General features: G+C 43.0%; 2 protein-coding genes and 1 long non-coding RNA gene across 5 annotated transcripts in view; 2 read left to right on the top strand and 1 right to left on the bottom strand.

The window, feature by feature from the left end:
• The window catches only part of LOC144669623 (uncharacterized), a 56,199-nt gene extending 30,034 nt beyond the window's left edge, over positions 1–26,165 (bottom strand). Inside the window, exons 1-2 of one of the 2 annotated variants that reach the window (XR_013573701.1) lie at positions 25,973–26,165; positions 7,142–7,271 (exon numbers count right to left, since the gene is read on the bottom strand). This is a non-coding gene — a long non-coding RNA (uncharacterized LOC144669623). Of the gene's footprint in view, positions 1–559; positions 1,783–7,141; positions 7,272–25,972 lie in introns of those variants that run through there. The other variant, XR_013573702.1, reaches the window with a different exon arrangement.
• Positions 12,318–12,542, top strand: LOC144669622 (mitochondrial ribosome and complex I assembly factor AltMIEF1-like). The gene has a single exon (XM_078532173.1). The coding sequence runs from the start codon at positions 12,318–12,320 to the stop codon at positions 12,540–12,542; it is 225 nt and encodes a 74-aa protein (XP_078388299.1).
• On the top strand, positions 12,505–25,335 carry mief1 (mitochondrial elongation factor 1). Of its 2 annotated transcripts, none has more exons than XM_078532171.1 (6): positions 12,505–12,581; positions 14,798–14,843; positions 16,265–16,420; positions 18,908–19,103; positions 21,404–21,651; positions 24,133–25,335. In XM_078532171.1, exons 2-6 carry the CDS (start codon positions 14,823–14,825, stop codon positions 24,937–24,939), a joined length of 1,428 nt encoding a protein of 475 aa, XP_078388297.1. In that variant the 5' UTR covers positions 12,505–12,581; positions 14,798–14,822; the 3' UTR covers positions 24,940–25,335. The 2 variants fall into 2 exon arrangements, with proteins under 2 accessions (XP_078388297.1, XP_078388298.1); XM_078532172.1 differs by having other exon boundaries at positions 18,908–19,091.
• Positions 26,166–26,405: the final 240 nt, after the last annotated feature.

Below are 26,405 nucleotides of genomic sequence, written 5' to 3' on the forward strand. Positions count from 1 at the left end.
CGATGGCAGATTTCCTTCCCTAAGGGACATTAGTGAACCAGCGACAATCAACAGTGGTTTCATGGCCATTAAATTTTAATTCCAGATTTTTTTCTGCCCTGGCGGGATTTGAACCCTGGTCCCCAGAGAATTACCCTGGGATTACTAGTCCAGTGACAATACCACTACACTACGGCATCCCCTTTGACACATGGGAGTCTTTGGCTTGTGACGAACGAAAGTGGAGAAGTTTCATTTCACCGAATACATCGAGAGACTGTCAGAAACACACAGAGGCAAAATCAAGGCGTAGGCGAGCACGCCCAAACCTCCAAACACCTCATCTACCCTTCAAGTACAATCTGTCCCATACCTGTCAGAGTCCGCCCATCATGCATTGGGCTTGTCAGCCATCGAACTGGAGTGGAAGCAAGTCATCCTCGATTCCGAGGGACTGCCTAAGAAGTCTAAAATAATTTTTATTTCAATAACTTATTATTGCACATTATATATTAGCAGCAAAAAAAAATTACAAGTTCACAATTCAAGAATTCACAAGTATCATGCCTTGTCTACTTACCCAAGGAAGGAAGTACTTGCCTTTGAGAAAGTGCAACAAAACTTCGCCAGACTGATCCCTGTGATGAGGGGATTGTCATATGAGGAGAGATTGAGTCAACTTGGCCTTAGTTCCCTAGAGTTTAGAAGAATGAGAGTTAATCTCATTGAAACATATAAAACTCTTAAAAGGCTTGACAGGATAGATGCTGAGAAGATGTATCCCCTGACTGGAGAGTCAAGAGCTCAGAATCAGAGTCTCAGAACAACCAGTTGGTCATTTAGGACTGAGATGAGGAGAAATTTCTTCACTCAATAGGTGTTGAATCTTTGGAACTCTCTACCCTGGAGACGTGTGGATGCTTAGTCATTGAATATATACAAGACAGAGATCAATAGATTTTTGGATATTAAGGGAACTAGAGGACATGGGGAAAGTACAAGAAGATGGAGTTGAGGTTGGAGAATGTCCATGATATTAACAAATAGTGGAGCGGGCTTAATGTTCAATGTAAATACTTTACTAGGCCTTATGGAGATAGAAGCAGATTGCACTAGGCAAGAGAGTTCAGCTAAAAGGTGGCACCTCCAACAGTACAGAATTCCCTCAGTAGTGCAGTGGGAGTATCAGCCTGAATTTTGTGGTCAAGTCTCTAGATCATGGTGACCAACTGCCCCTTAATTTGTGGCATTTTCCTGTAATTTCCCCTTTAGTCCCACGCCCCCTTTTTTTGTTTACCCCAGACACCATTTGCCATTTGTCCCATATTCCTCGGGCAATGACTGGGAGGCTGCTGGGAGTCTCCTCTTCCCATGGCCTGTGGGTCTTTCTTGTTTCCAGCCATCCTGCCATCGGCCACAAGGTGGAGAAGGAGCTCCAGGAGAGACAAATTGGAAGGTTGGAGCTGCACTTAGAACTTATGTCTTCCAGTTCCCATAAGTTCAAAATAGTCACACATTTAAACTCAAGGAGATTCATTGAATGTATTTCTCACAGATCTCCATGTGACTGATGGAGTGATACATTGTGCTGGACATGTGACTGCGGCGTTGCAGTAAATGTGGCACTCTGGACGTACATTCCCGTAACAATTAGTTCCTAACTCTTTACAAATAATACAACACTATAACATCCATCTTTCTTTAAAAATTTTACATCAATATAAATTCCAATCCTTAACTTTTTTTTATATTAAATCTAACTAAGGAAGGTTAACAATCAACTTTTTCTAATTAAACTGAACACTTTTAGAGTATGTTATAGCTTGTTTCCTTTCTCAAAAAATTACTACAGTATTGCTCAGATGGTAGTATGCTGTGCCTGCACCTTGTAGATCTGGCATCATTGCTCCCAGTGGTGAGTTGGTATGCTGCATAAGCGATGTGGTGCGTGATGCTCCTGGTGCCTGGTGTTGTAGGAGTTGTGCTTGGTAATATTGTGTCACTCGTTGGTGATGCTGTCTCGCTGGTTAGCGATGTTGTTGATGATCTTTTCTGCTTTCCAAGCTCAGGCGGAGGTCGAACATGGACTCTGCACTTTCTCTTTGCTTAACGGTTTTGGCCTCAATAATGTATGACCTTGCAATCTCAGCTTCCAAACAACTTTTGTTGGCTTCCAGGTTTCCAGGATTGGGTCCTGTACACGCACAGTCTGACCTTTCAACAGCTTGGGCAGAGATTTGGCATGACAGACCTTCCACCTGTGCAAATGTGAGTTGTCGTCTTACCTCCTCCTGATCACGTGGAGGGAGCATCTTGCTTGGCAGAGTTGTTTCATTTTTTTTTAGGGCAATTTGGGATGGGCTGTATATAGAGGTATCAAACAGGTGACTGATGCTTTAGTCAGCAGGCCAATATATCTATTTCCTTTTCAATAGAACAGTGAAAACAACAGGAACCGTCTGTCTATTTTTACCAGATTGTGGTCTGTTTTTCTGAAAAATGCAGTGAGTGATTGATGGCATCCATATAGTTATTCGAGTCCTTGACCATGATGCAATAGCCTACATAAACAAAAATGGGAGTGTGGCCCTGAGTTCTCTCCCTGTCTCGCAGAAAAGCCTCAGTTGCTTATGATTGATTTTTATCTCATTGCACTCCCATTACAACGACTTGTTACGTCAAGCCTCATGTTCCAGTAGCTATTGCTAGCATCAAGCTTGCTGAGAACTTCTGCCCCTGCCCATGCTTCTGATTGGAGGGTGCTTTTCAATAGATGTGCTACCTTCAACCCTCAGTTCCACCTCCTTTACCTCATGATTTGCTCAAATGAGCCACAGCTCTTTGCAACTGCTCAACCCAAGGATGGCAGGACCATCTGTTTTTAGTGATGTAGAATATACAGTTAACACCTTTTCAAGAACAATAACATAAGAAATAGGAGCTGGAGTGTGGCCCATTCTACTTAGTCTAAGTGTAAAAAGTAATTTTTAGAGTTATGGAATGGCAGATTAGCTCGGCCAAGTGGAGTGTACATCCTGTGGTATGTGTGCAGTCGTGGACGCATCAGTGTCACCAGCTGCACAAGCTTGAGCTCCGGGTTTCAGAACCTGAGCCGTGGCTGGAGTCACTGTTGTGCATCCGGGAGGCAGAGGACTACGTGGTTAGCACGCTTGGGGAGGTGGTCACGCCGCAGGTCAGAGACGTACAGCCAGAGAGGGAATGGGTGACCACCAGGCAGTCTAAGAGAACCAGGCAGGTGGTGCAGGAGTCCCCCGAGTCTACCCTGCTTGCTAATCGGTTTTCCATTTTGGATGCTGATGAGGGCGATAGTTCCTCAGGGGAGTGCAGCCAGAACCAAGCCTGTGGCACCAGCTGTACAGGGGGGAAGGAAGGAGAATGGAAAGGCTTTAGTGATAGGGGATTCCATAGTCAGGGGATCTGATAGGCGTTTCTTTGCGGCAGTAAATATGATTGCAGGATGTCGTGTTGCTTCCCTGGTGCCAGGGTCAATGATGTCATGGAGTGGCTGCAGGACATCCTTCGGGGGGAGGGTGATCAGCCAGAATTCGTGGTCCACATTGGTACCAACGACAGAGGTCAGAAGAGAGATGAGGTCCTGAAAGCAGATTTCAGGGAGTTAGGAAAGAAATTAAAAGGCAGGACCTTAAGAACACTAATCTCAGGATTACTCCCAGTGCCACGTGCTAGTGAGCATAGGAATAGGAGGATTGAGTGATTGAACATGTGGCTGGGGAACTGGTGTAGGAGGGAGGGCATCAGATTTCTGAGGTATTGGGGCCTGTTCTGGGACAGGTGGGACCTGTACAAGCCGGACAGGTTACATCTTAACAGGACTAGGGCTGATCTACTTGCAGGGAGATTTGCTAGTGCTGTTGGGGTGGGTTTAAACTAGTTTGTCAGGAGGGTGGGAACCTGAGGGGTGACCCAAATTGGAAGAAAGTAAAGTTGGTAGCAGGAAGTAGTAGTGAGACTACAAGGCAGGAGAAACAAAGCAGAGCATTGAGTATGCTTCGAATGAGGAATGATGCCAAAAAAACAAAGTTAAGGGCAATTACCTAAAGGCACAAATAAAGGTAAATGGGTGTGAAATAATTGCTATTACGGAAACATGGCTGCATGGTGACCAAGACTGGGAACTGAATATTCAAGGATCTTCAATGTTTAGGAAGGACAGACATGAAGGGAAAGGAGGTGGTGTTGCGCTGATATTAAGGGATGAGATCAGTGCATTAGTAGGGGAGGATCTCAGATCGGAAGAATAATGTGTGGAATCTGTTTGGGTGGAGCTAAGAAACAGCAAAGGGCAGCAGACATTGGCTGGAGTTGTTTATAGGCCACCAAACAGTAGCGGTAATATATTAATCAGGAGATCAAAGAAGCATGTAGCATGGACAATACAGTAATCATGGGTGACTTCAATCTGCATATAGACTGGGTAAACCAATTGAGCACTAATACAGTGGAAGATGAGTTTCTGGAGTGTGTTAGGGATGGTTTTCTAGAGCAGAAAGTTGAGGAACCGACAAGAGGACAAGCTATTTTAGTATTATGTAATGAAAAAGGACTAATTAATTAATCCTTTAGGGAGGAGTGACCACGATATGATAGAATTTTACTTCATGTTTGAAAGTGAGGTAGTTCACTCTGAAGCAAGGGTATTAAAGTTGAATAAAGTAAATTATGAAGGTATGAGGGACAAATTGGTGAGGTGGATTGGGGAAATTAAAAGGTATGACTGTACATAGGCAACTGATAGTCTTCGAAGAACTATTACACAGCTTACAGCACCTATACATTCCTTCAAGGTGCAAAAACCCAAAAAAGTCAGTGAACCATGGCTGACGAAGGAAGTTAAGGATTGTATAAGATTAAAAGAAAAGGCTTATAAAGTTGCCAGAAGTAGTATTGAACCTGAGGATTGGAAGATTTTTAGAATACAACAAGGGAAGACCAAGAAACTGGTAAAGAAAGTGAGAATAGAATATGAATGCAATCTAACAAAAAACATAAAAATGGACTGTAAAAGCTTCTATAGGTATGTAAAAAAGAATTGTTTGGCTAAGACAAATGTGGATCCATTACAGGCAGAGTCAGGAGAATTCATAATGGGGAATAGAGAAATGGCAGAGAAGCTAAATGATTACTTTGTGCCTGTTTTCACTGAGGAAGATACAGGAAATCTCCCAGATTTAGAGATCCAAGGGACTAGGGAGAATGAGGAGTTGAAAGAAATTAGTATAAGTAAGAAGGTTGTATTGGAGAAATGAATGGGACTGAAAGTTGATAAGTGCCCGGGACCTGATATTCTGCATCCCAGAGCATTGAAAGAGGTTGCTATAGAGATAGTGGATGCCTTGGTGATCATTTTCCAAAATTCTATAGATTCTGGATTGGTTCCTGAAGAATGGAAGGTAGCAAATGTCACCCCACTATTTAAGAAGGGAGGGAGAGAGAAAACAGGGAATGACAGACCTGTTAGCCTCACATCAGTAGTAGAGAAAATGCTAGAATCTATTAAAAAGGATGTGATAAATAGATAATTGGATAATTATGATCTAATTGGGCATAGTCAACATGGATTTGCGAATGCGAAATCATGATTGATGGGTTTATTGGAGTTTTTGAGGGTGTTACTAATAAAATTGATAAAGCAGAGTCTTTGGACACAGTATTCTTGGATTTTCAGAAGGCTTTTGATAAAATCCCCACAGAAGGTTGATTAGCAAAATAAAAGCACATAGGATAGGAGGAAATATAATGGCATGGATGAAGAAACACAGACAGAAAATGCTGGAAAATCTCAGCAGGTCTAACAGCATCTAAGGAGAGAAAAACAGAGTTAATGTTTCGTGTCCGTTTGACTCTTCTTCAGAGTTAAAGAGAAGTAAAAATGTGATGAAATTTATACTGTTTAAGCGGAGGGAGGTGGGGGGGGAGTATGAGCAGGTGAAGCTGGATAGAAGGCCAGCGATAGGTGGGGGCAAAGGAGAGATTAAGGATTGGCTAACAGGCAGAAAACAGAGAGTAGGAATAAACGGGTCATTCTTGGGTTAGCAGGCTGTGACTAGTGGGGTACCGCAAGGATCAGTACTTGGGCTGTTCACAATATATATCAGTGATTTGGATGTGGGGACCAAATGTAATATTTCCAAGTTTGGGAATGACACAAAGATAGGCAGGAATGTGTGTTGTGAGGAAGATGTAAAGTGACTACAGGAGGATTTGGACAGGCTTAGTGAGTAGGCAAGAACATGGCAGATGGAATATAATGTGGAAAGATGTGAGGTTATCCACTTTGGTAGAAGGAACAGATGTGCAGAGTATTTCCTAAATGCTAAGAGATTAGAAAGTGTAGATGTCCAAAGGGACCTGGGCGTCCTTGTCCATAAGTCACTGAAAGCTAACATGCAGGTGCAGCAAGCTATTAGGAAGGCTAATGGAATGTTAGCCTTTATCACAAGAGGATTTGAGTACAGGGGTAGTGAAGTCTTGCTTCAATTTTACAAAACATTGGTTAGACCACACCTGGAATAGTATGTGCAATTTTGGTCCCCTTGCCTCAGAAAGGATATTATTGCCATAGAGGTAGTGCAACGAAGGTTCACCAGACTTGTTCCGGGGATGGCGGGACTGTCTTATGAAGAGAGATTGGGGAAACTGGGCCTCTAGAGTTTTGAAGAATGAGAAGTGATCTCATTGAAACCTACAAAATACTTAAAGGAATAGACAGGGTAGATGCAGGTAAGATGTTTCCCCTGGTTGGGGAGTCTAGAACCAGGAGACACAACTTCACAATAAGGGGGAAGCCACTTAAGACCGAGATGAGGAGAAATTTAATTACTCAGAGGGTTGTGAATCTTTAGAATCCTCTACCCCAGAGGGCCGTGGAAGCTCAGTCATCAAATATGTTTAAGGTAGAGATTGATAGATTTCTGATTAACAATAATATAAAGGGCTATGGGATATGTGGGTAAAAGACATTGAAGTGTTCAATCAGCCATGATCGTATTGAATGGCGGAGCAGGCTCGAAGGGCTGAATGGCCTTCTCCTGTTCCTATGTCATCATATGACTGCCAACCTTCAACTACCCCAGACTTCTGCCATTGGTCAACCAACATGTCAATCATCATGGAGTCTCACCTTCCCATGGCTTTTCAATTAACCTCGGATTTGACTTTTGAAAATCTGGTCAGCCGAACCCACACACTTCTGGGTTAGAGGCAGAGGAGCTACCAACCACTGCGTTCTCCTCCTCCAGGGTTGAACAAAACTGTGGAAGAGAGACAGGCAGGTAGAGCCATAGTGAGCTCCCATGGAATGGCTGCAGCCTAGGGTTGCTAACTGTAACTAAATGTATTCCTGGAGCGTTCATCACATGACTTTCTCCCACACTCCAACCATTAGTCAGCTAGCACATCCATCCTTGTGACGCACTGCCTTCCTACACCAATTGGAAAGCAATAAGACTCATCACCCAATTGGATGATGCTTGGACTGTCATCCAATCAGCCTTTTTACTCTCCATTTTTAATATCTGGTAAAGAGAAACAATCAAAGAAAATGACAAAAAAAAATCCTTTTTAATGTCCAGATGATTTTTTCTATCCAGGGTTGCACAAAGCAGTGTCCTGGAGATTGATCTTCCATTCCTGGAGACTCCAGGCCAACCCTACCTCCCACCTTCAACTACCCACCACCCCCGCCCACCAGACCCCGGTCATTGGTTGCCCAACATGTCAATCACTATGAAGCCTCACCTTCCCTTGGTTTTTCAATGCATCTCAGATTTGACTTTAGAACATCTGATGTGGCTTAGAGGCGAGCATGTTACCGAATTTCCCAGAAGGTTAAAAAAAAAGTTCAGAATTGTCAAACTGCAGTAAAAAATCAGTAGTACTAGAGTTCCATTTTAAGGTATGCAAGACCAGTTTGGAGAAGTTTAACCGGTACCCTTCATTTCCAAGTTTTACTGTTTTATTTTAACTTTTGGAGGGGGTGAGCCACTGTGTGCCCCTCCTCCATGGGTGTGAACAAGACTGGAGAAGGACAAGGCAAGGCAGGTAGAGGCATGGTGGAGCTCCCCTGGGATGGAAGATTGCACCAGGTTCACTCTCATTGGAATCAGGCCTCCAAAAGCCTTCACTTTGATTGACAGCCACGTTGGCCCCGCCCCACCCCGGCACAGCAAGGACGTGATGACGTAAGAGGTGACCCGGGAGCAATTGTGGGGCGTGGCCGCCATCTTGTTCATCCTTCCGCGGAGGTCGGAGCGGGCGCGGGGCGAAAGGTAAGGCCAACATTTTACTCATTTAGCTTTATGTTGAACTTACCGAAATCAGATTAGGCTAGTCGCTATCGGCTTTATGTGGGGTTTTTTTTTTTAAAAATCCGCAGTTGCGAAGGAATCCGCTATCTTTAGGCTGTTAATTCCGTCTGGCCAAATAGAGACGATTGACAAGGGTCGGGGCCAATCGGAGAGCGGTGGGTGGAGACTTCCGGTCTCTCAACCAGATTCTGGTCAACTTTTTATTTTAAAAATGGGCCTGTTTATTGTTAAAGGAATTTAATCCATTTATGCATCTTACAAGGGCTGGCACTCATTTTTAAATTCTTATTTCCATATTCCTTGTCACTCCCTGGTTTAATTTGCCCATTAGCCCCTATTTATATACATTAAAACCCAGGTGGGGGAAAAAAGGGTCTTTAAACCCAGATTTTGACTAAAGGACATCACATGCTTGAAATGTGAGTCTGAAAATGCTGGAATATCTACAGCGAGTCGGCCAGTTACCATCTGTAAAGTGAAAAGGCAGGGGAATGTCTTTGGGTACAACCTTCTGTCCAACTAAACAATCTTGCTGCATGGACAAGGTCAAAAGTGAAAAGAGTCACAAGTACTTTGCTCGATGTTAAGCTGCTGTCTATTTGCTGACACGTTTCTGTGAGCCATCACAGGTTTTTTTTCATTGCCAGTAGATCAGGACTTTCCAATACAAAAACAAAAATACCTGGAAAAACTCAGCAGGTCTGGCAGCATCTGCGGAGAGGAGCACAGTTAACGTTTCGTGTTCGAATGACCTTTCAACAGAACTAAGTAAAAATAGAAAAGAAGTGAAATATAAGCTGGTTATTGTCTGTTTGTGGCTGATAATCCAGAATATAAATACAGAATATAAATGGATAGTAGCATTAAAAGTAAAAGCTGCCTCTCTAAATTTGGATTTAACATATATATATTGCTGTATTTAATCCTATTTTGTTACCCAGACTGGAAGGGGAAAACATTGGGACTGAATCATTGGGGGTTGCAAAACTGGATCATGTTATAGGAGTGTTTCCCTCTTGAAGATGGTGCTGGTTTATCCTTTCATTGTCAGATCTGGTTGGACCATGTAAGGTCCTGCTCTTCTCTGCTAAAACTGCTCACTGTTGGGAAGAAAAAAGACATGTTGAAGCTTTTCGTCTTGCACTCATTAGGACAGATGCAAGAATACCAAGTTTCAAAGGGAGCAGCAATTTATACTGCATGAGAAAAGGGGTGATATTGTCTTGATTCCCTGTTCCTTACACACTGACTCCATCCCTTTCGTTGTCTGTGGTTGAACCAGGCTGCTCGCAGCTGTGATGCCCTAAATGACCCTCAGATGAGCTTCTGACCACATTTCCGCTCCATCACCAAGACTGCCTTCACCTATCTCCATAACGTTGCCATTCTTTGCTCCTGCCTCAGCTTATTTGCTGCTCAAACCATCATCCATGCCTTTATTTCCAGACTTGACTCTTCGAATGCTCTTCTGGCCAACCCTCTATCTTGCACACTCTGTACACTTGAGCTAACCCAAAACTTTCCTGTCTATGTCTTCACCTGAGCCAAATCCTGTTCACCCATCGCCCCCGTACTTGCTGATCGCCATTGGCTCCTGGTTCGACAGCAGTTTTAAAACTCTCATTCTTGTTTTCAAATTGCTCAGTGGTCTTTCTTCTCAGCATCTCTGTAGCTTGATACATTCAATCCTCTGTAATCTCTGCTTTTTGATTTTGGGCCTCTTGTGCATTCCTAGTTATATTCACTGCAACATTGGCAATCGTACCTTCAGTTGCCTAGGCCCTGTGCTTCCATCTAATACTGAAATTTCAGGAAGGGTAAGGCCTTCGGACCACTGCACTAAATGAGAGAGTTAGTAAGGGAATGAACAGGCAGAAATGGGGAGTCATGAACAATGACCGACAAGTTTCACAGCTTTAGTGTTTCGGATGTTTATCTGGCTTTTCACCTTTCTCAGGACGGTGTTAAAGGGGAGCTGGAAATGTTGGCACTGCACAACATGTGTGTGTCAGTTAGGAGGAGAAGAAGGTTCACACTTTCAGAACCTGAAAATAAACAAGCGCTTTAATTCGGCTGAAACAAAATGGGAGGATGGGGTGCGAGAGAGAGAGAAAAATGTCAAAGATGCTAAATGTTGTTAGGGATGGTTAATAGGTTGAATTGCCAGCAAATGGGGTTTATTTGGTAAGTGGTAGAAATAGTGAGTGGTGGACGAAGATCACCTCTAGCAGCGAGAGGGGAATTAAGAGAATAAAACGTGCGAAAGGAATGAAGGCATTGAAAATAGACAGATCCTCCAAAGTGAATGATAGATGCAAAAATATGGAGGAAATATAACGGGAGAAAAAAACTATGAATACTGGAAATCTCAAATTAAGAACAAGAAAAACGTTAATACACCAAGGTTATTAGCACCTGAAGTAAAAGATAGACCAGACTGACTTCCTCTCCATTACAGCTGCCTGGAATAGACTCCCATTTAGATCTGTGTTTTAACATAAACATAGAAATATTTAAAACACAGGAGGAGGTAATTTGGCGCATGTGTCCGTGCCGAGCTATCCAGTCTAACCCCACCTTCCAGCTCTTGATCCGTCGACATGTAGGTTATGGCACCTCAAGTGTATATCCAAGTATTTCTTTTTTAAATGTGGTGAGGGTTTCTGCCTATGCCATCCATTTAGGCTTTGAGTTCCACATGCCCCACCATTTGGACTCCTGAGGGTGGAGATGTGAAGTGGGCAATGGGCTGAAAATTAGCAATCCAGTCTTGTTGCTCAGCAACATAACAGACTGAACACCATGCAATTTCCACCTGCGTGTAGAGAGAAAGGGACTTTACGGGAAGAGGAAGATCACATGGTAAAGCCAACAGTTACGGAAAGTGAAATGTAAGTAAATGCGAGTGAGGCACATGTTGGAAAGGATGCGGAATAAGAAAATGCAATGCAATGGTTAATGAGGGAATGAAGGGGGTAGTCCCAGAGAAAGAGAAACAGTTTGGTTGAGAAATAATACGAATGTACGAAGATAGTAGAATGTGGGAAAGCTCTATACCTGAAATATCCCTGTCCCCTGACAGGGAAAACTGCCAAGTGTATTCTGTTTCTGAGTAAACAAGGACAAAGGCCGAGGTGTGGAATGACTGGTGTAGTTCAGTGCAGAAGACAGCACATTGACCAGGGGAAAGATGAGATTCTGTTCATGAAATCTGGATTGACTTGGATTGAATGGTGTGAAAAGTTAGTGCAAATGGGATTAGATGTCCTGATTTCTCTTCCTTCCGTCACCCTATCTTGCTCAGTCCGATTGAGGAACAAGCTTATTCTTCATTTTACATATGTCTTTCCAACGCTGATGGATATGCTGTATATCTTCAAAGTTTACAGTTCTTATTTACTTATGTCTATGGAGAAGAATGTTCTATCTGACATTATGGGTATTACCACCAAATCATTGTAATAAGAACTGCTCTGCAGGCATTGCGCCTTTACGCTGTGCCAGTATACTTCATATGTGGTGAAAGTGATCTCTGTTTACTCCTATAATTGCCACGTGACAGACTTGTAGCTGCCAGTACCTCAGGCAGGTAGTAGAACTGAACACTAAGACGAGAGGACATAAATACATGATAGTCAGTAGTAAATCCAATAGGGAACTTGGGAGAAGCTTATTTACTATGAGAGTGGTGGAACTCGCTACCAAAAGGAATAGTTGAGGTGAAAAAGAAAAATGCATTTAGGGGGAAGCTAGATGAATACATGAGGGAGAAGGGAATAGAGGGTTATACTGATATGATTAAATGAAGTAGGGTGAGAGAGGCTCATATGGAACATAAGCACCAGCATTGACCAGTTGGGCCGAATGGCCCGTTTCTGTGCTGTACATTCTATCTTATTGATCAATGCTGTCAACTTTGGTTTATTTTCCGTCAGGTATGGCAGAAATAACTTCGTACTGATTAGAGGGCATGGTCAATTTTCCTGGTTGATGTTTCTTGTCATGGCGGCCTGGTCACGTGTGGCTGTGCTGAATCTTTACCGAGCTCTCCTGCGCGAGGGCCGCAATCTCCAGTACACTGACCGCGACTACTACTATACACTCATCAAGAGGGAGTTCAGAAAGAACCAGCATCTCTCCAAGGAGGAGGAAAAAGTTAAGCAATTGGAGAAGGGCGTCTACTTCCTGAAGAGCAAGCTCGGAGGCCTGGTGTAATCTTGAGCCAAAACATAAGATCTGTTTCCAAACTTCGAGGTATGCTTTTAAAGGAATAAAAATCACTCATGGCACTGTTTTGTCTCTTAGAACCTTTAGGTTAGATGTTCCTGAGGCCACAGTTGGTAAATGGATTGCCCAGTGTGAAAATGAGTCCTGTCGACTACGAATTTTCACATTTGAGTTAGTTGGGGCAGGATTGGCAGTTCTGTGGGCATCAGTAAGGGTTCTTTCATCAGCCATAGCCTCCTGGGTACTGAGACACCATGATAGGGCACTCCTGAGTAACTCTGGATAGAAAATGGGTGTGAAGTTAATGAGGAGAGTGGGCCTTTCTGAACTGTATGTGCTGGACCTGAGAACCAGAGGACTCCAATTTAAGGTGATTGGCAAAAGACCCAAAGGTAACATGAGGCCGAATCTTTTTATGCAGCGAGTGGTTAGGATCTGGAATGCACTGCCTCAGAGTGTGGAGGAGGCAGATTCAGTGGTGGCTTTCAAAGGAAATTGGGTAATTGTCGGAAGATACTTTTTACCTTCTTCCCTGAAAAACAATCTGGGTCTTCCTTTAATCTTTAACAGCCCCCTCACCCAGGCCTGTTGTTAGGCAGACTTCAGAGTGGGTCACACAACCCTGTTCATTTTACCCTAAATCGAAGAGACAGTCCCAAAACACAATCTTCTCAACCTCACAATTGTAACAATACAAATGGACATCAAGTACAAAACCAAAGAGGTAATCGAGGCTGGTACTGGACGGCTACTTCTGCTCATAGAACGATACCTCAGCACATCAACCCCTGTAGAATGGTAGGCAGCAAGTTCGGGTGGGGATTCATTATGTCTTCGACATTTTTAATAACAAAATAAGAACCTTTAGGAACTTGCCTTCAGTGCAGCTAATGGATCAGAAAGGCCTGAGCTTTGAGCCCTGAGCTCGTTGACCTTAGCTGAGGTAGTTGTGGTTTGATGAGGAAAGTCAACATGGGTTTTCCCCCAGAGCTTTGACCAACTCCCGTGGAAGTGCACACCAGTGTGACTTGAGGAAAGAATAGAAGGCTAGAGTAAGGAATAGATTTTCAGAAGGTATAATGGCGGCAGAGGGAAATATGTTAAACCTTCTGTATGAAATCATAAAAAGATAAAATAGGAATAAATAGCCTCCTTGCAGTGCTGGGTTTTGACTTTGCCTGGTCTTAGTTTAGCATCTCTTTCTATTGTCTTTAAGTTATGATCAACATAGTATGATCAATAAGCTTATAATTCTTGCCAAATTAATAGATCTTAGAGATGCCTCAACATCTCTAATTTTATAGTAGTTTGTTGTCTAGAACACGTTGTGCACTGTCAGCTGTGGCTCAGTTCATAGCACCCTCGCCTTTGAATCAGAGGGTTGTGGGTTCACGTCCCACTCCCGGAAACCAAGAACTGTGATTGTACTTGAAAGAGTTGCAATCTGTGACTGTTGATAACTCGAAAGAGTTTCATGTAATTAAGTTCCTTGTATTTTAATGATATTTGTGTTATTGTGTTGACTGGATGCCAGTAGTTTATAAGCGGTGGATTTTTGTTTTGCATCTAGCTTGCTTTTTTTCTCTTGTTTTCCTGCCTGAAATGGTGATTTATGCTGGGTAAGGTTCCACAGATACAGGCAGCCCTGTCGTACTTCCCTAAATCCCACATGCTCCAGCAGCCTGCTCAGCCATCAGAGACAAGCTCAATGTCACTCCAGTATAAAATTGTTCCACACCCTCTCCAGTGGGATTACTGGGCAGTTAACAAGCACAGGAATCCCAATTCTTTCCCAGTTCATGCATGCTGCTATGGGACAAGAAGTATTATCATTCAGCCCTTCGAGCCTGTCCCACCATTTAGTTAAATCGTGGCTCCTCTGTACTCCATGAACCCTCTCAGTTGGGCGTAAAAGATTGAATGGCACTATTTCAAAGAGGGAGTGCCCTACCCAATATTTATCCCTCAAGCAACATCAAAGCAAATTCTCTGGCCGTTTATCTTCTTGTAGGAACTTGGTTCCATATTCATTGGCACCTTTGCCTAACAAAAACCTATTAAACTCAGTTTTCAACTTTTCAGTTGACCCCCAGCCTCAACAAGTTTTTGAGACCAAATGTAGCCAGCTCTCTCGGTTGGGTAGGGAAAGAGAATGAAGGTATTTAGTCATAAGGGAGGAGTGAAGCATTGTGATGAGTTGAGTCAATTAGTGTTATTTTATGTTTCCCCTCTTGTGTTATGAGGACTGGAGAAAGGCTTCAGGAGAAGATGAACAGGTTAGCAGATTGGGTAAGTAATGTTTGATGTGGAGAAGCGTGAGGTAATTTTGAGAGGATGTGCTAGAAATGGGAGTATACATTCTGGAAAGACGCAGTGTGTGTTGATGAACTGGAGGGACCTGTTCAAACACAGAATTACCTGAAATAGTAAGTTAAACAGAGGCCAATAGCCTATATATGGGCATAGAGTACAAAACCAAGGGCAACAGTTAGGGCACAAATTACAATACTAAGTGCAGTTTTGAGCATGCCTTTGTAGAAACAAAGACATTTAAAACCATACAGTAGGGTGCTTAGTAAACAGCAAGAAGGCCTGTGAAAAATTTCAGAAGAATGTAGATGGGGGAGGGGTCGAATGGAATTTAACGTGGAAAATTCTAAAGCGATACATTTTGGAAACATGCACTGAACGGAAAGACACTGAAGGGTGTGACTAACAAAGGGATCTAGGAAGTGATTGCCTGAACGTGTGATTACAGGCCATAAAAACAGATGGCTTAGTGTTTGGGTTTTTCTTTAGAATACAACAACAAACAAATAATAGCTTTCAGCATGGCAGTGCTGATACATTATGGGATGAAACTAAGGCCACAGAGAGTGTACATCTCTTTTTTTAATTCATTCAGGGCAGGTGGGCTAGACCAGCATTTATTGCCCATTCTTAATGGCCCTTGAGAAGGTGATAGTGAGCTGCCTCCTTGAATACAACTGAGTGGCTTGCTAGGTCATTTAAGAAGGCACTTAAGAGTTAACTGCATTGCTGTGGATCTGGAGTCAGGTTGAGACCACACTGGATAAGGACAGCAGATTTTCTGCCCTAAAGGACATGAGTGAACTGGTGGGTTTTTACTACAATCGGGGTGGTTTCATTGTCACTATTACTGATACTAGCTTTTGATTCCAGATTTATTTAATTAAGCAGCTGAGGAATTTCAATTTGATTAATAAAATTAATTACATAAATCTGGAATAAAATAGTATCAGAAACCTATCTGGTTCACTTCAGGGTAGGAAATCGGCCATCTGTACTGTGGCCTGGCCAGCCATGTGACTCCAGACCACAGCAACATGACAGACTTTTAACCGTCCTCTGAAATGGCCTAGCAAGCCACTCAGTTTCACAGGGATGATTAATAAATGCTGACCTCACCAATGACGCCCACATTCCGTGAATGAATAATATTTTAAAAATGACCAATTTGGGAATTCCAGTTACAGGTCCTGATTTCTACATGATGTTCGTTGGCTGATGAATTAAGCTAAGCCTGCTCTGATGGCCCAGGTAGACGTGGAGAGTGAGGATCAGCAGGCAGTACTACTAGAATGCTGGTCAAAGTACCTCCCTCTGCAAATAGCACCCAAATAATTTGGAGGAAAATATTTTTCAAAATCATTTTTAAAAATAAATATTGTAACTTTTTTTCATTCCAGGCTCTGTTCAAGATGGCTGGTGTGGGTGAAGGAAAAAGCAAGAAAGGAGACAATGGGATTGGAAATGCCATTGACTTTGTGCTCTCGAATGCCAGGCTGGTGCTAGGTGTTGGTGGAGCAGCGATGTTAGGCATTGCAACGCTGGCTGTTAAGAGGGTAGGGTCCTCATTTTCTTTCAGCATTTACCTGTTCTGCTTCCTTCTCCAACTCCACACCCTCCTTTTCTAGGTTTTCAGGTTCCGTGGAGAGATTGGCCTCCCATTTCGCAACCTCAGTAAACTTGAGCCTGTCTAAAACTCTGCTGCTTGTATCCTAACTTACAACAAGTCTCGTTCACCTGCTGGTCGCCCCTGCTTTCGCTGATCAATGTTGGTTCCCAGTCTGGCAGCCCCTCAATTTTCATATTCTCATTCTTGCCTTTAAATCCCTCCATGGCCATTGGCCCTCCTTATCTCTATAACCTCTTTCAGTTCTTCAACCCTTCAGTATCTCTGCACTCCTAAGGCTCTAGTCTTTAGTGAATCTTTGATTTTCATCCCATCACCATTGGAGGCTGTGCCTTCAGCTGCCTGATCCCTTGGGTCTGGAATTACCTCCTTATATCTCTCTACCACTCTCTCTTCCTTTAAACACACCCTTAAATACTGCCTCTTTGATCAATTGTCCTAATCTCCCTATGTGGCTTAGTGTCAGATTTTGTTTCCTGCACATCTACCCTCACTCCTTCCTCTCCCTCCCAGAACCATGATAGGGACCCCCTTGTCCTCACTTATCACCCCACCAGCCTCCGCATTCAAAGGATCATCCTCCACCATTTCCGCCAACTCCAGCATGATGCCACCACCAAACACATCTTCCCTTCACCCCCCCGGCGGCATTCCGCAGGGATCGTTCCCTCCGGGACACCCTGGTCCACTCCTGCATCACCCCCTACACCTCAACACCCTCCTGCGGCACCTTCCTATACAACTGCAGAAGGTGTAACACCTGCCCCTTCACTTCCCCTCTCCTCACCGTCCAAGGGCCCAAACACTCCTTTCAAGTGAAGCAGCATTTCACTTGCACTTCCCTCAATTTAGTCTACTGCAGTCGCTGCTCCCAATGCGGTCTCCTCTACATTGGAGAGACCAACGCGGACTGGGTGACCGCTTTGCGGAGCACCTTTGGCCTGTCCACAAGCATGACCCAGAACTCCCTGTCTCTTGCCATTTCAACACTCCACCCTACTCTCATGCCCACATGTCCATCCTTGGCCTGCTGCAATGTTCCAGTGAAGCTCAATGCAAACTGGAGGAACAGCACCTCATCTTCCGACTAGGCACTTTACAGCCTTCCGGACTGAATATTGAGTTCAACAACTTCAGATCATGAACTCTCTCCTCCATCCCCACCCCCTTTCCGATCTCCCTTTTTCCAATAATTTATAATTTTTTAAATATATTTTTCTTTTCCCACCTGTTTTAAAATTTATTTCAATCTATCGTTTTATCTCCACCTTTTAGCCCATTTCAATCCCTTCCCCCCACCCCACCCCCACTAGGGCCATCTGTCACTTGCTTTCTACCCTTAATGTCACCATTAGCACATTCCTTAGATAATATCATCACCGTCAACACCCCTTTGTCCTTTTGTCTATGACATCTTTGGCAATCTCTTCTTTACCTCCACTTATCACTGGCCCTCTACTCAGCTCTACCTGTCCCACCCACCCCCCCTCAACCAGCTTATATTTCACCTCATTTCTCTATTTCCTTAGTTCTGATGAAGAGTCATACGGACTCGAAACGTTAACTGTGTTCCTCTCCGCAGATGCTGTCAGACCTGCTGAGTTTTTCCAGTTATTTTTGTTTTTGTTTGATGGCAGTCTGGTGAAGAACCCTGGGAACACCATTGCTTCTAATTTATTTTGTTGTGCACAGCCTATTCATTTAGTGTACTGGCCCTTTAAATTTGTTGCATGACAACCAAAGGGGCCAACATGTGGTTGACCTGCACAAGAACTTCTGGACTGCTTTCCAGCTGTGCAACTTAGAGGCATCATTGTTCAGGGCATTTTAGTATATTAAAGGTGCTCCATAAATGTAAGTTGTTGTTGTCTCTGTGGGGCTGCACAATGGATGAAAGATATCTCCTCTCAAACGGGATATTAACATTGCTTAACTAAAGAATGCTGATGTCTCCCTTTAAGAGATGATGGCATAGTGATAATGTCACTGGACTAGTGACCCAGAGGCCCACACTAATGCTCTGGAGATCAGGGTTCAAATACCTCCATGGCACCTGGTGGAATTTAAATTCACTTAATAAATCTGGAATATAAAGCTAGTCTCAGTGATGGTGACCATGAAACGATCATCAATTGTTTTAAAGACCCACCTGGTTCACTGATGTCCTTTAGGGAGGGAAATCTGCCACCTTTACCTGGTCTGGCCTACGGGTGACTCCTGACCCACAGCAATGTGGTTGGCTGTTGGAATGTTCTCTGGAATGTTCAGTTCAAGGGCAATTGGGGATGGGCAACAAATGCTGGCTTTGCCAGCAACGTCCATCCCCATGGAAGAAAACTACTGGAATATAGTACATACTGTGTGTACCAAGCTGCTCATGACCAATATTATATCTTTTCTAACCTATTCCTTGCAGATGTATGACCGGGCGATCAGTGCCCCAAGTAGCCCCAGCAAGATGGATTTGAGATCTGGCAAGCAAAGTTGGGAGGAGCCCAGCTGGATTGGTTCATCACCACGTTTATTGACCAGAGATATGAAAATGAACATCAGCAGATCGCTACAGACGCTGCCAACTGATAGCAAGAGCTGCGAAGCAGGTAAATTGTCAGGTAAAATAAGTGGTTTACTATACAGCATATATGATGCACTAATTATAGAAGGAGAAAATCATAATTAATGACACTGAAGGGATTGGTGCAGTTGTAGGAGAGGGAGTTTTGGAACACAGATCTTCAGCAGTACAGCCAGGATGTTATTGGAACCCATAGTCACCATGTCCAGTACACTGGCTGCTTCTTGGTATCATGTGGAGTGAAGTGAATTCGCTGAAGATTAGAATCTGTGATGGTGAGGACCTCAGGCGGAGGCTGGGATGGATCGTCCACTTGGCACTTCTAGCTGAAGGCCATTACTTTCATTCTTATCCTCTACACTCATGTGCTGGCCTCTACTGTCATTGAGGATGACTATGTTAATGGAACCTCCATCATCACTGGGTGTTGCAGTACTGCAGATCTGATCTGGCTATGTTATCAGTACTGACTACAATGGTGGGTTTTGAAACTGGGTGTTGAGTCATTTTGTACAGACAGGTTCAGCATCAGTCAGCGTTGATACTTACTGGCTGACAAAGTATTCCATTCCTCGGCAGTGATGTTCATCGTAACATCTAACTTCAATGGTGGTACATCATTCTTTTAACAAAGCTGTATCATTTTCGTACACAGCTCCATAAAATGGTATCTTTTAAACGTAATCATGAGCAGAGATAGGCTGAGTCAATTATAGTGACCCATGATCAAAATGACCTGGAAGCACTTGCAGTTTACATGTGAGAATGACTGTGTTGAGCCAACTTATTTTAAGAGAGCATTTATGAGGTAGGAAATTAAAGGGAGAGTATGTTGGTGTATTGGCTTGGTGTTATGTTTCTCTACTGTAATTTTATCCCACACTAAGTTAATTTATTATCGAACATTGTCCCTGCCATAAACTCTGTTCCCTTTCCACTGATTTCATCTCCATGCCTGGGTACTCACTCAGGTACAGTCTGTGGCAAACGTTGGTATTTAGTTTGAGCCAGAATTGCTTCTCAAGTCTTCCACAATGCCCTTTTTCACCTCTGCAGCTTTGCCCTCTACACCCTACCTCATTGCTGCTATTGCCCAAACTCTTATGTATGCTTTTGCCATCTCTAGACTTGGTATCTTCAACATCCTCCTTGTTGGTCTCCAATTCTCCTCTCTCCACAAACTTCAACTTGTTCAAATTCCTCCCCTGTCCTGTTCTGCACTAAGTCTTGTTGGCATGCAAACCTCCTCACTAATCTACACTGGTTAACTGTTCCAATACAGATCCGATTTGAAATTCTCAGCCTCGCCTCTCTCCAGTGACGCACCCCTGCATATGCTCCAGCCTTGCTTTCCCCACCACACCTTTCTGTCCTCTAATTCTGACCTCTACCTTGATAACAAAGTTGATTTGAGAGCCCCCAGTTGTCTTGCCCATGTTTCTGCTGCTTAAACCTTCATCTTTGCGATCAATATCACCTTAAAAAAAATTATCTTATCCTTATTACATGGCTGTTTGTTGTGTGCAAATTGGCTGCTGCATTTCCTACATTACAACAGTAACTACACTTCACAAAGCACTTCATTAGCTGTAAAGTGCTTTGGGGCATCCCGAGGTCATGAAAGGCGCTATATATTTTCAATCTCATCTCTATATTTGAATTTTCTTCAAGCCCACCTTTTTGATCAAGCTTTCCGTCAGCTCTCTTAACTCTCACATGGTTTAGCATTCAATCCTTTTAAACATGCCTTGTAAAGTGCCTTGGGGTGACTTTCTGCCTTACAGACACTGTCAATGCAAGTTGTTATAATTTGTTATAAGTTGTTATAATGAATATCGCCAATCTTTGTTGTTCAGTTAACAGAAACTTAATGGGATTTACTATTCTTTATAATGCCCTGTCAAGGAAAGAAAGTTAATTACAAAACAAAAATACCTAGAAAAACTCAGCAGGTCTGGCAGCATCTGCGGAGAGGAGCACAGTTAATGTTTCGAGTCCGAATGACCCTTCTGTTGAAGGGTCATTCGGACTCGAAACATTAACTGTGCTCCTCTCCGCAGATGCTGCCAGACCTGCTGAGTTTTTCCAGGTATTTTTGTTTTTGTTTTGGATTTCCAGCATCCGCAGTTTTTTGCTTTTAAGAAAGTTAATTATGCGGCTTAGGTTAAAACTATCCATTTCAGTCTTCTGCCTGCTGCCAGGTTGAATGAGTTGTCAAACTATTTCACTTTATGACCGGTTTGATTTACATGACGTACAATTCAGACACAAGTGTGACTTGTATATTGAGTGTTAAATGAATTAGTTGCATTTACTCCATTTTGTGTCTCGATACAGGTACTTCCAAAGGTGCTAGCAAGAGAAACCAAATGGATTTGAAGAAAGCTCGACTCCGCTTGTCCATGCAAGATAAACTCTTTGTGTATTACCGTAAGCATGTTGTCATCCTAGGTGCGGAAATGAGCAGAGCCAAGCAGGCTGCAATGGATATTTGCACAGAACTGCGGAATTTCATCCATGCCAAGCTTCCTGATATGCCCCTCCGGGATATGTATCTCAGTGGCAGTCTGTATGACGATCTACAGGTTTGAGTTTAATCTAATTCCGTTGAGTGGCATCAGACAGATCTGGAAGCAGACCGTCTGTCTACTTTCTCTAAGATAAAAGCAAAATACTGCTACTTTCTCTGTTGTGGAATGGCATGTAGCATAAAGAGCAGCATGACAGGAGAAGGACAGTAATTTTATAATGGGGAAATGGAAGTGTGAAGGTTGAATTGATCTCCTGAATCCCGAGTAGAAGGATGGTTCAAGTCACAGTAACGCTGGTTGTCCGACTAGATCTTGCTTGGGCCAATAGATGAAGTCTGACCTAGGTTTTCCGATTGCCATGTTGATGGTGAAAGAAAGAAGGAACTTGCATTTATACAGCACCTTTCACTTGATGTCCCAAATCTGTTCACAGCCAATAAAGTCCTTTTGAAGTGTCATCTAATATAGGGCAATGCAGCAACCAAATTGTGTGCAATGGAGGCTTAACATCTCATCCGAGAAACAGCAGCTCCAAAAGTGCGGCACCCACTCAGCGCTGCACTGGAGTGACAACCTAGACTATGTGGTCAGGTCTCTGAAATAGGCCTTGAACCGTTTGGTGCACAGTCAACTGAGCCACAGCTGTCATTTGACTATTGTCATATTCAAATTCAAGATGTGTATTGGAAAGTTAGAATGCTACACAGTTGGGCTCTGATGTGATTCTGGAATCATGTCTCACGTACTGCGTTCTTTTCTGGCCCCCTCCCAGATATTCTGTTCATCCTTAATAATCTTACTGAGAACCCCAGATGAAAGTCGGTGCAGGGTATTTACTGGAGGTTGAAAAGAATGGAAACAGATGAGGTATAGGTGATTAAGGTGGTGATACGCTCGACCACTAGATACAGAGGAAGAAATACAGGGGCCTTGTTCATTCATATAAAACAATTTATACTATGCATTATACAATGCCTACAAACTGGCACTATTTCAATAACCTGCTTCAGGATAAAATGTGTGGGAATTTAAAATACCTCAGCAGCATTGGAAAGAGCAGGCCTTGTTAATCCAAAAGACACAAAACAATTTGTTGTGGATCTAATCGCCTTGGATTTATTGGAATTATTCACTTTAAAAACTGGGGATTCCTGGGTGACAGATTCATACTGCGTTGCATTCCTGCTATAGATTGGGAAGGTACAGATTTACCCCAAATTATCCAGCTTCTTGGGTTCTGGTCTTTGAGTCATATGAGTGTTGAAGGGCAAGGGAAGAATTTAATCATAAATATGACCATAAGAAATGGGAGCAGGAGCAGGCCATTCGGCCCCTCGAGCCTGCTGCAACATTCAGTAAGATCATGGCTGATTTGATTGCGGCCTTAACTCCACTTTTCTGCTTGCCGCCTCCCTGTAACCCTTGACTCCCTTGTAGAACAAATATCCGCCTAACTCAACCTTGAATATATTCAATGACCCAGCCTTCACTGCCCTGGGAGAGAATTCCAAAGACTAACAATGCTCTGAGAGAAAAAGTTTCTCCTTATCTCTGTCTTTTTTGGGAGGCCTCTTATTTTTAAACTGTAGCCCCTCGTTCTAGATCCCCTCATGACGGGTAACACCCTCTCAGGAACTACCCTGTAAAGCCCCCTCAGAATCATATGTTTCAATACGATCACCTCTCATTCCTCTAAACTCTAGTGAGTATAGGCCCAACCTGCTCAGCCTTTCCTCATAAGGTAATCTCTTCATCCCAGGAATTGGCCTAGTGAACCTTCTTTGCTACGTAAGGAGACCAAAACTGTACATAGTACTCTAGGTGTGGTCTCACCAATGCCCTGTTCAGCTGCTGCAAGACTTCCTACTTTTATATGCCATCTCTTTTGCACTAAAGGCCAACATTCCTTTTGTCTTTCTAATTACTTGCTGTTACTTGCATATTAGCTTTTTGCCCCCCTGACATCCAGATCCCCCTGTACTGCAGAGTTCTGCAGTCTCTCTCCATTTATGTAATATTCTGTATATCTATTCTTCAGTCTCTTCATCCAAGTCATTAATATACTTTGTAAATAGTTGAGACCCTAGCAATGATCCCTGTGGCACTCTACTCATTACAGTTTGTCAACCTGAAAATGATCCATTTACCCTAACTCTGTAGTTTCAGAACAACATTTCTCACCTTCAAACTAAATGTGAAATTCAATCTATTATGATCACTTACCAAGGGGATCCTTTACTATGAGGTAATTAATTAATCCTGTGCCCTTACACATTACCAGGCCTAAAATAGCCTGTTACATGGTCGGTTCCAGAACATATTGTTCTAAGAATCTGTCCTGAATACACTCTTATGAACTCATCATCCATGCTACTTTTCCTGATTTGATTCATTTTAGCTATATGAGATCTGTTTGGAATGTTATCATCTTGATTAGTGATGTTTTGTGGCATTCACATGTTACTAAATGCTTGTCTTGATAAAATTGCTTCTGACCGTATTATCAATTGAGTTTAATTGTGTCTGATTCTTTAGGTCGTCACTGCAGATCATGTTCAACTGATGGTTCCATTGATCTTGGAGAAGAACCTCTGGGCTGCAATCCCAGGGGAGGAGACCATTATGAATGTCCCTGGGTTCTGGCTGGTCCGCAGGGAAAACATGGAATATTTCCCCCGCGGCAGCAGTTACTGGGACCGCTGCATCGTGGGTGGCTACCTCTCACCTAAAGTTGTGAACGAGACGTTTGACAAGGCCTTGTCAGGGACCATCAACTGGCCAGCTATAGGCAGTGTCTTGGACCTCGTGATTCGACCGGTGGTCCCCTCGGAAACAATGACTTTGGAGGTTCAGTACGACACGAGTAAAAAATTATTTATTGAGTTCTTGCCATTGATCGTGATGGAGGAGACCATGCTGATTGCCAAACCTCACCGGGACGGACGGTACGAAAACATGTGGCGGCAAAGCTTCCGAACTGCGGAAACCGTTAAGCTGCGAGCCCTGGACGAGAGGGACGGAGGCTGTCGCTGCTGCTGCCTGAAGATACTGAAAGCCATCTGCAAGTCCAGCCCTGTTCTCAACAAGCTGACGGCTAGCCAGCTGACCAACGTGATCCTCCATGGCTGCGAGAAGGAATCCGACTGGTCACCAGATTCGCTGGCCGATAAATTCCTGCTGATTCTCAGAGAGCTTATAAGCTATTTGGAGCAAGGTTTCTTGCCATGCAGCTTAGATACCAAAGTCAACTTGTTTTTGGAACTTAAAGAAGAAGAAATTGATGAATTGGGATACATGCTATACTGTTCCTTATCTGAACCAGAGACGTTGTTAAATACATGAATTATTTTGTAGTAGGCACGTGAAGAGGTTCGTAATTTGATATTTATCAGGGTTCACCAAATGACTGCGTTCGAGTGCTGTTAACCATTTAATAACCCTATTGGCCAGATGACTCATTTTGCATTTCCTGAATTTGTAGTCGTGATTGGAAGTTGCATGAAAGGGGAACCAGTGATCTTGTGGGAAGGACTTCCAATGTTGTTTACTATTTTAAAAAGGCAATTAGGCTCGGGCTGAATGGTGTCTTGTCCTTTTGATGAACCAAACGTGAAATAAATATTCACGTTTCCCATTAACACTTAAAATGTAAAGATTTAAAATAAATGTCGTTTTGAAAGACTCGGACAAAATTTTCAAAATTGCAGCTGTCAATAAAATCAATTTGACTGAGGTCCAGTCATTTGTTCTACTGGTTCTGTTTTCAAAAACCGATAAATGTCCAGGATTATTACTAAGGATGCAAACAGAATTCAATAGGAACTGCATGTTAAAAGAAGAGTGCAAACTAAGAGCTTCAGAAACTAATCTGGTCGGGCGGATATTCACAGTAGCAATTTTTCCCTCCACTTATGAGGAGCCCTTCCACTCCACTGTCTCAGAACTAAAGTAAAAGTACTGTATGGAACATAAGGGAGGTGAGACTTCTTATTGAGCATACTTCCCTCTTGAGTCATCAGTTCGTTGAAGTGAACACTGCCCATGCCTAATTGCAGGAAAATTGCTATCTCCTTGCCAAATTAACCACCTGCAGCAGAAGAGCCAATGGTTAAGATTTAGTTTTCGATGCAGGTCCCAACTCAATTTAAAACTTATACAAGATACAAAATGGTATAGAGCATGAATACTGGAACAGACCAGTGTGCACGAATGGCCTGTTTCTTCACTGTAAATTCTGTGTAAAATGCAAATTCTCAGTGGTTTGTGAAGAACAAAATTGAGTTTTCTTTGTTAAACTCAAAACAAGATTTAATTTATCAATCTGCTTTTATAGTTCATACCAAGCTAAATGTTATAGCAGACTTTTCATGTTCACGTTTACTCATCCCATAATGACTTGTACATCCAGCTGGCTGTATCAATACTTCAACTAGAAATTTTCACACACTTTAATCAACACACATGTGGTTTTGGCGAGTAGCCTCACCTAAACCTATCTCTCTCCTTCAGATGCTGCCAGAATTGCTGGACGCCTCCCGTCCTTTTTTTCATTTTAATTTGAAGGTGTTTTGCCTAGGCAGTGACACTATGAACAGCGCAGTGTTTTCCCCAAAGAGCTAAGTTCCTACTCATCCATCACATCACTGCCAGATGGCTTTCTACAGAAAATTACTTCTTCCGATTCAGCTTTTACCACGCAAAAATGTGGATAAATGAGTGCTGGCAAACCCCAGTAACTGAACACAAACGTCCTTTTTATAATCTCTATGCTGCTGTTCTCATGATTTAACTCAGGGGTTCCAGGTTTC

The sequence above is a fragment of the Cetorhinus maximus genome, chromosome 29, assembly GCF_964194155.1.
Source record: "Cetorhinus maximus chromosome 29, sCetMax3.hap1.1, whole genome shotgun sequence".
In the NCBI taxonomy this organism is placed as follows: Eukaryota; Metazoa; Chordata; class Chondrichthyes; order Lamniformes; family Cetorhinidae; genus Cetorhinus; species Cetorhinus maximus.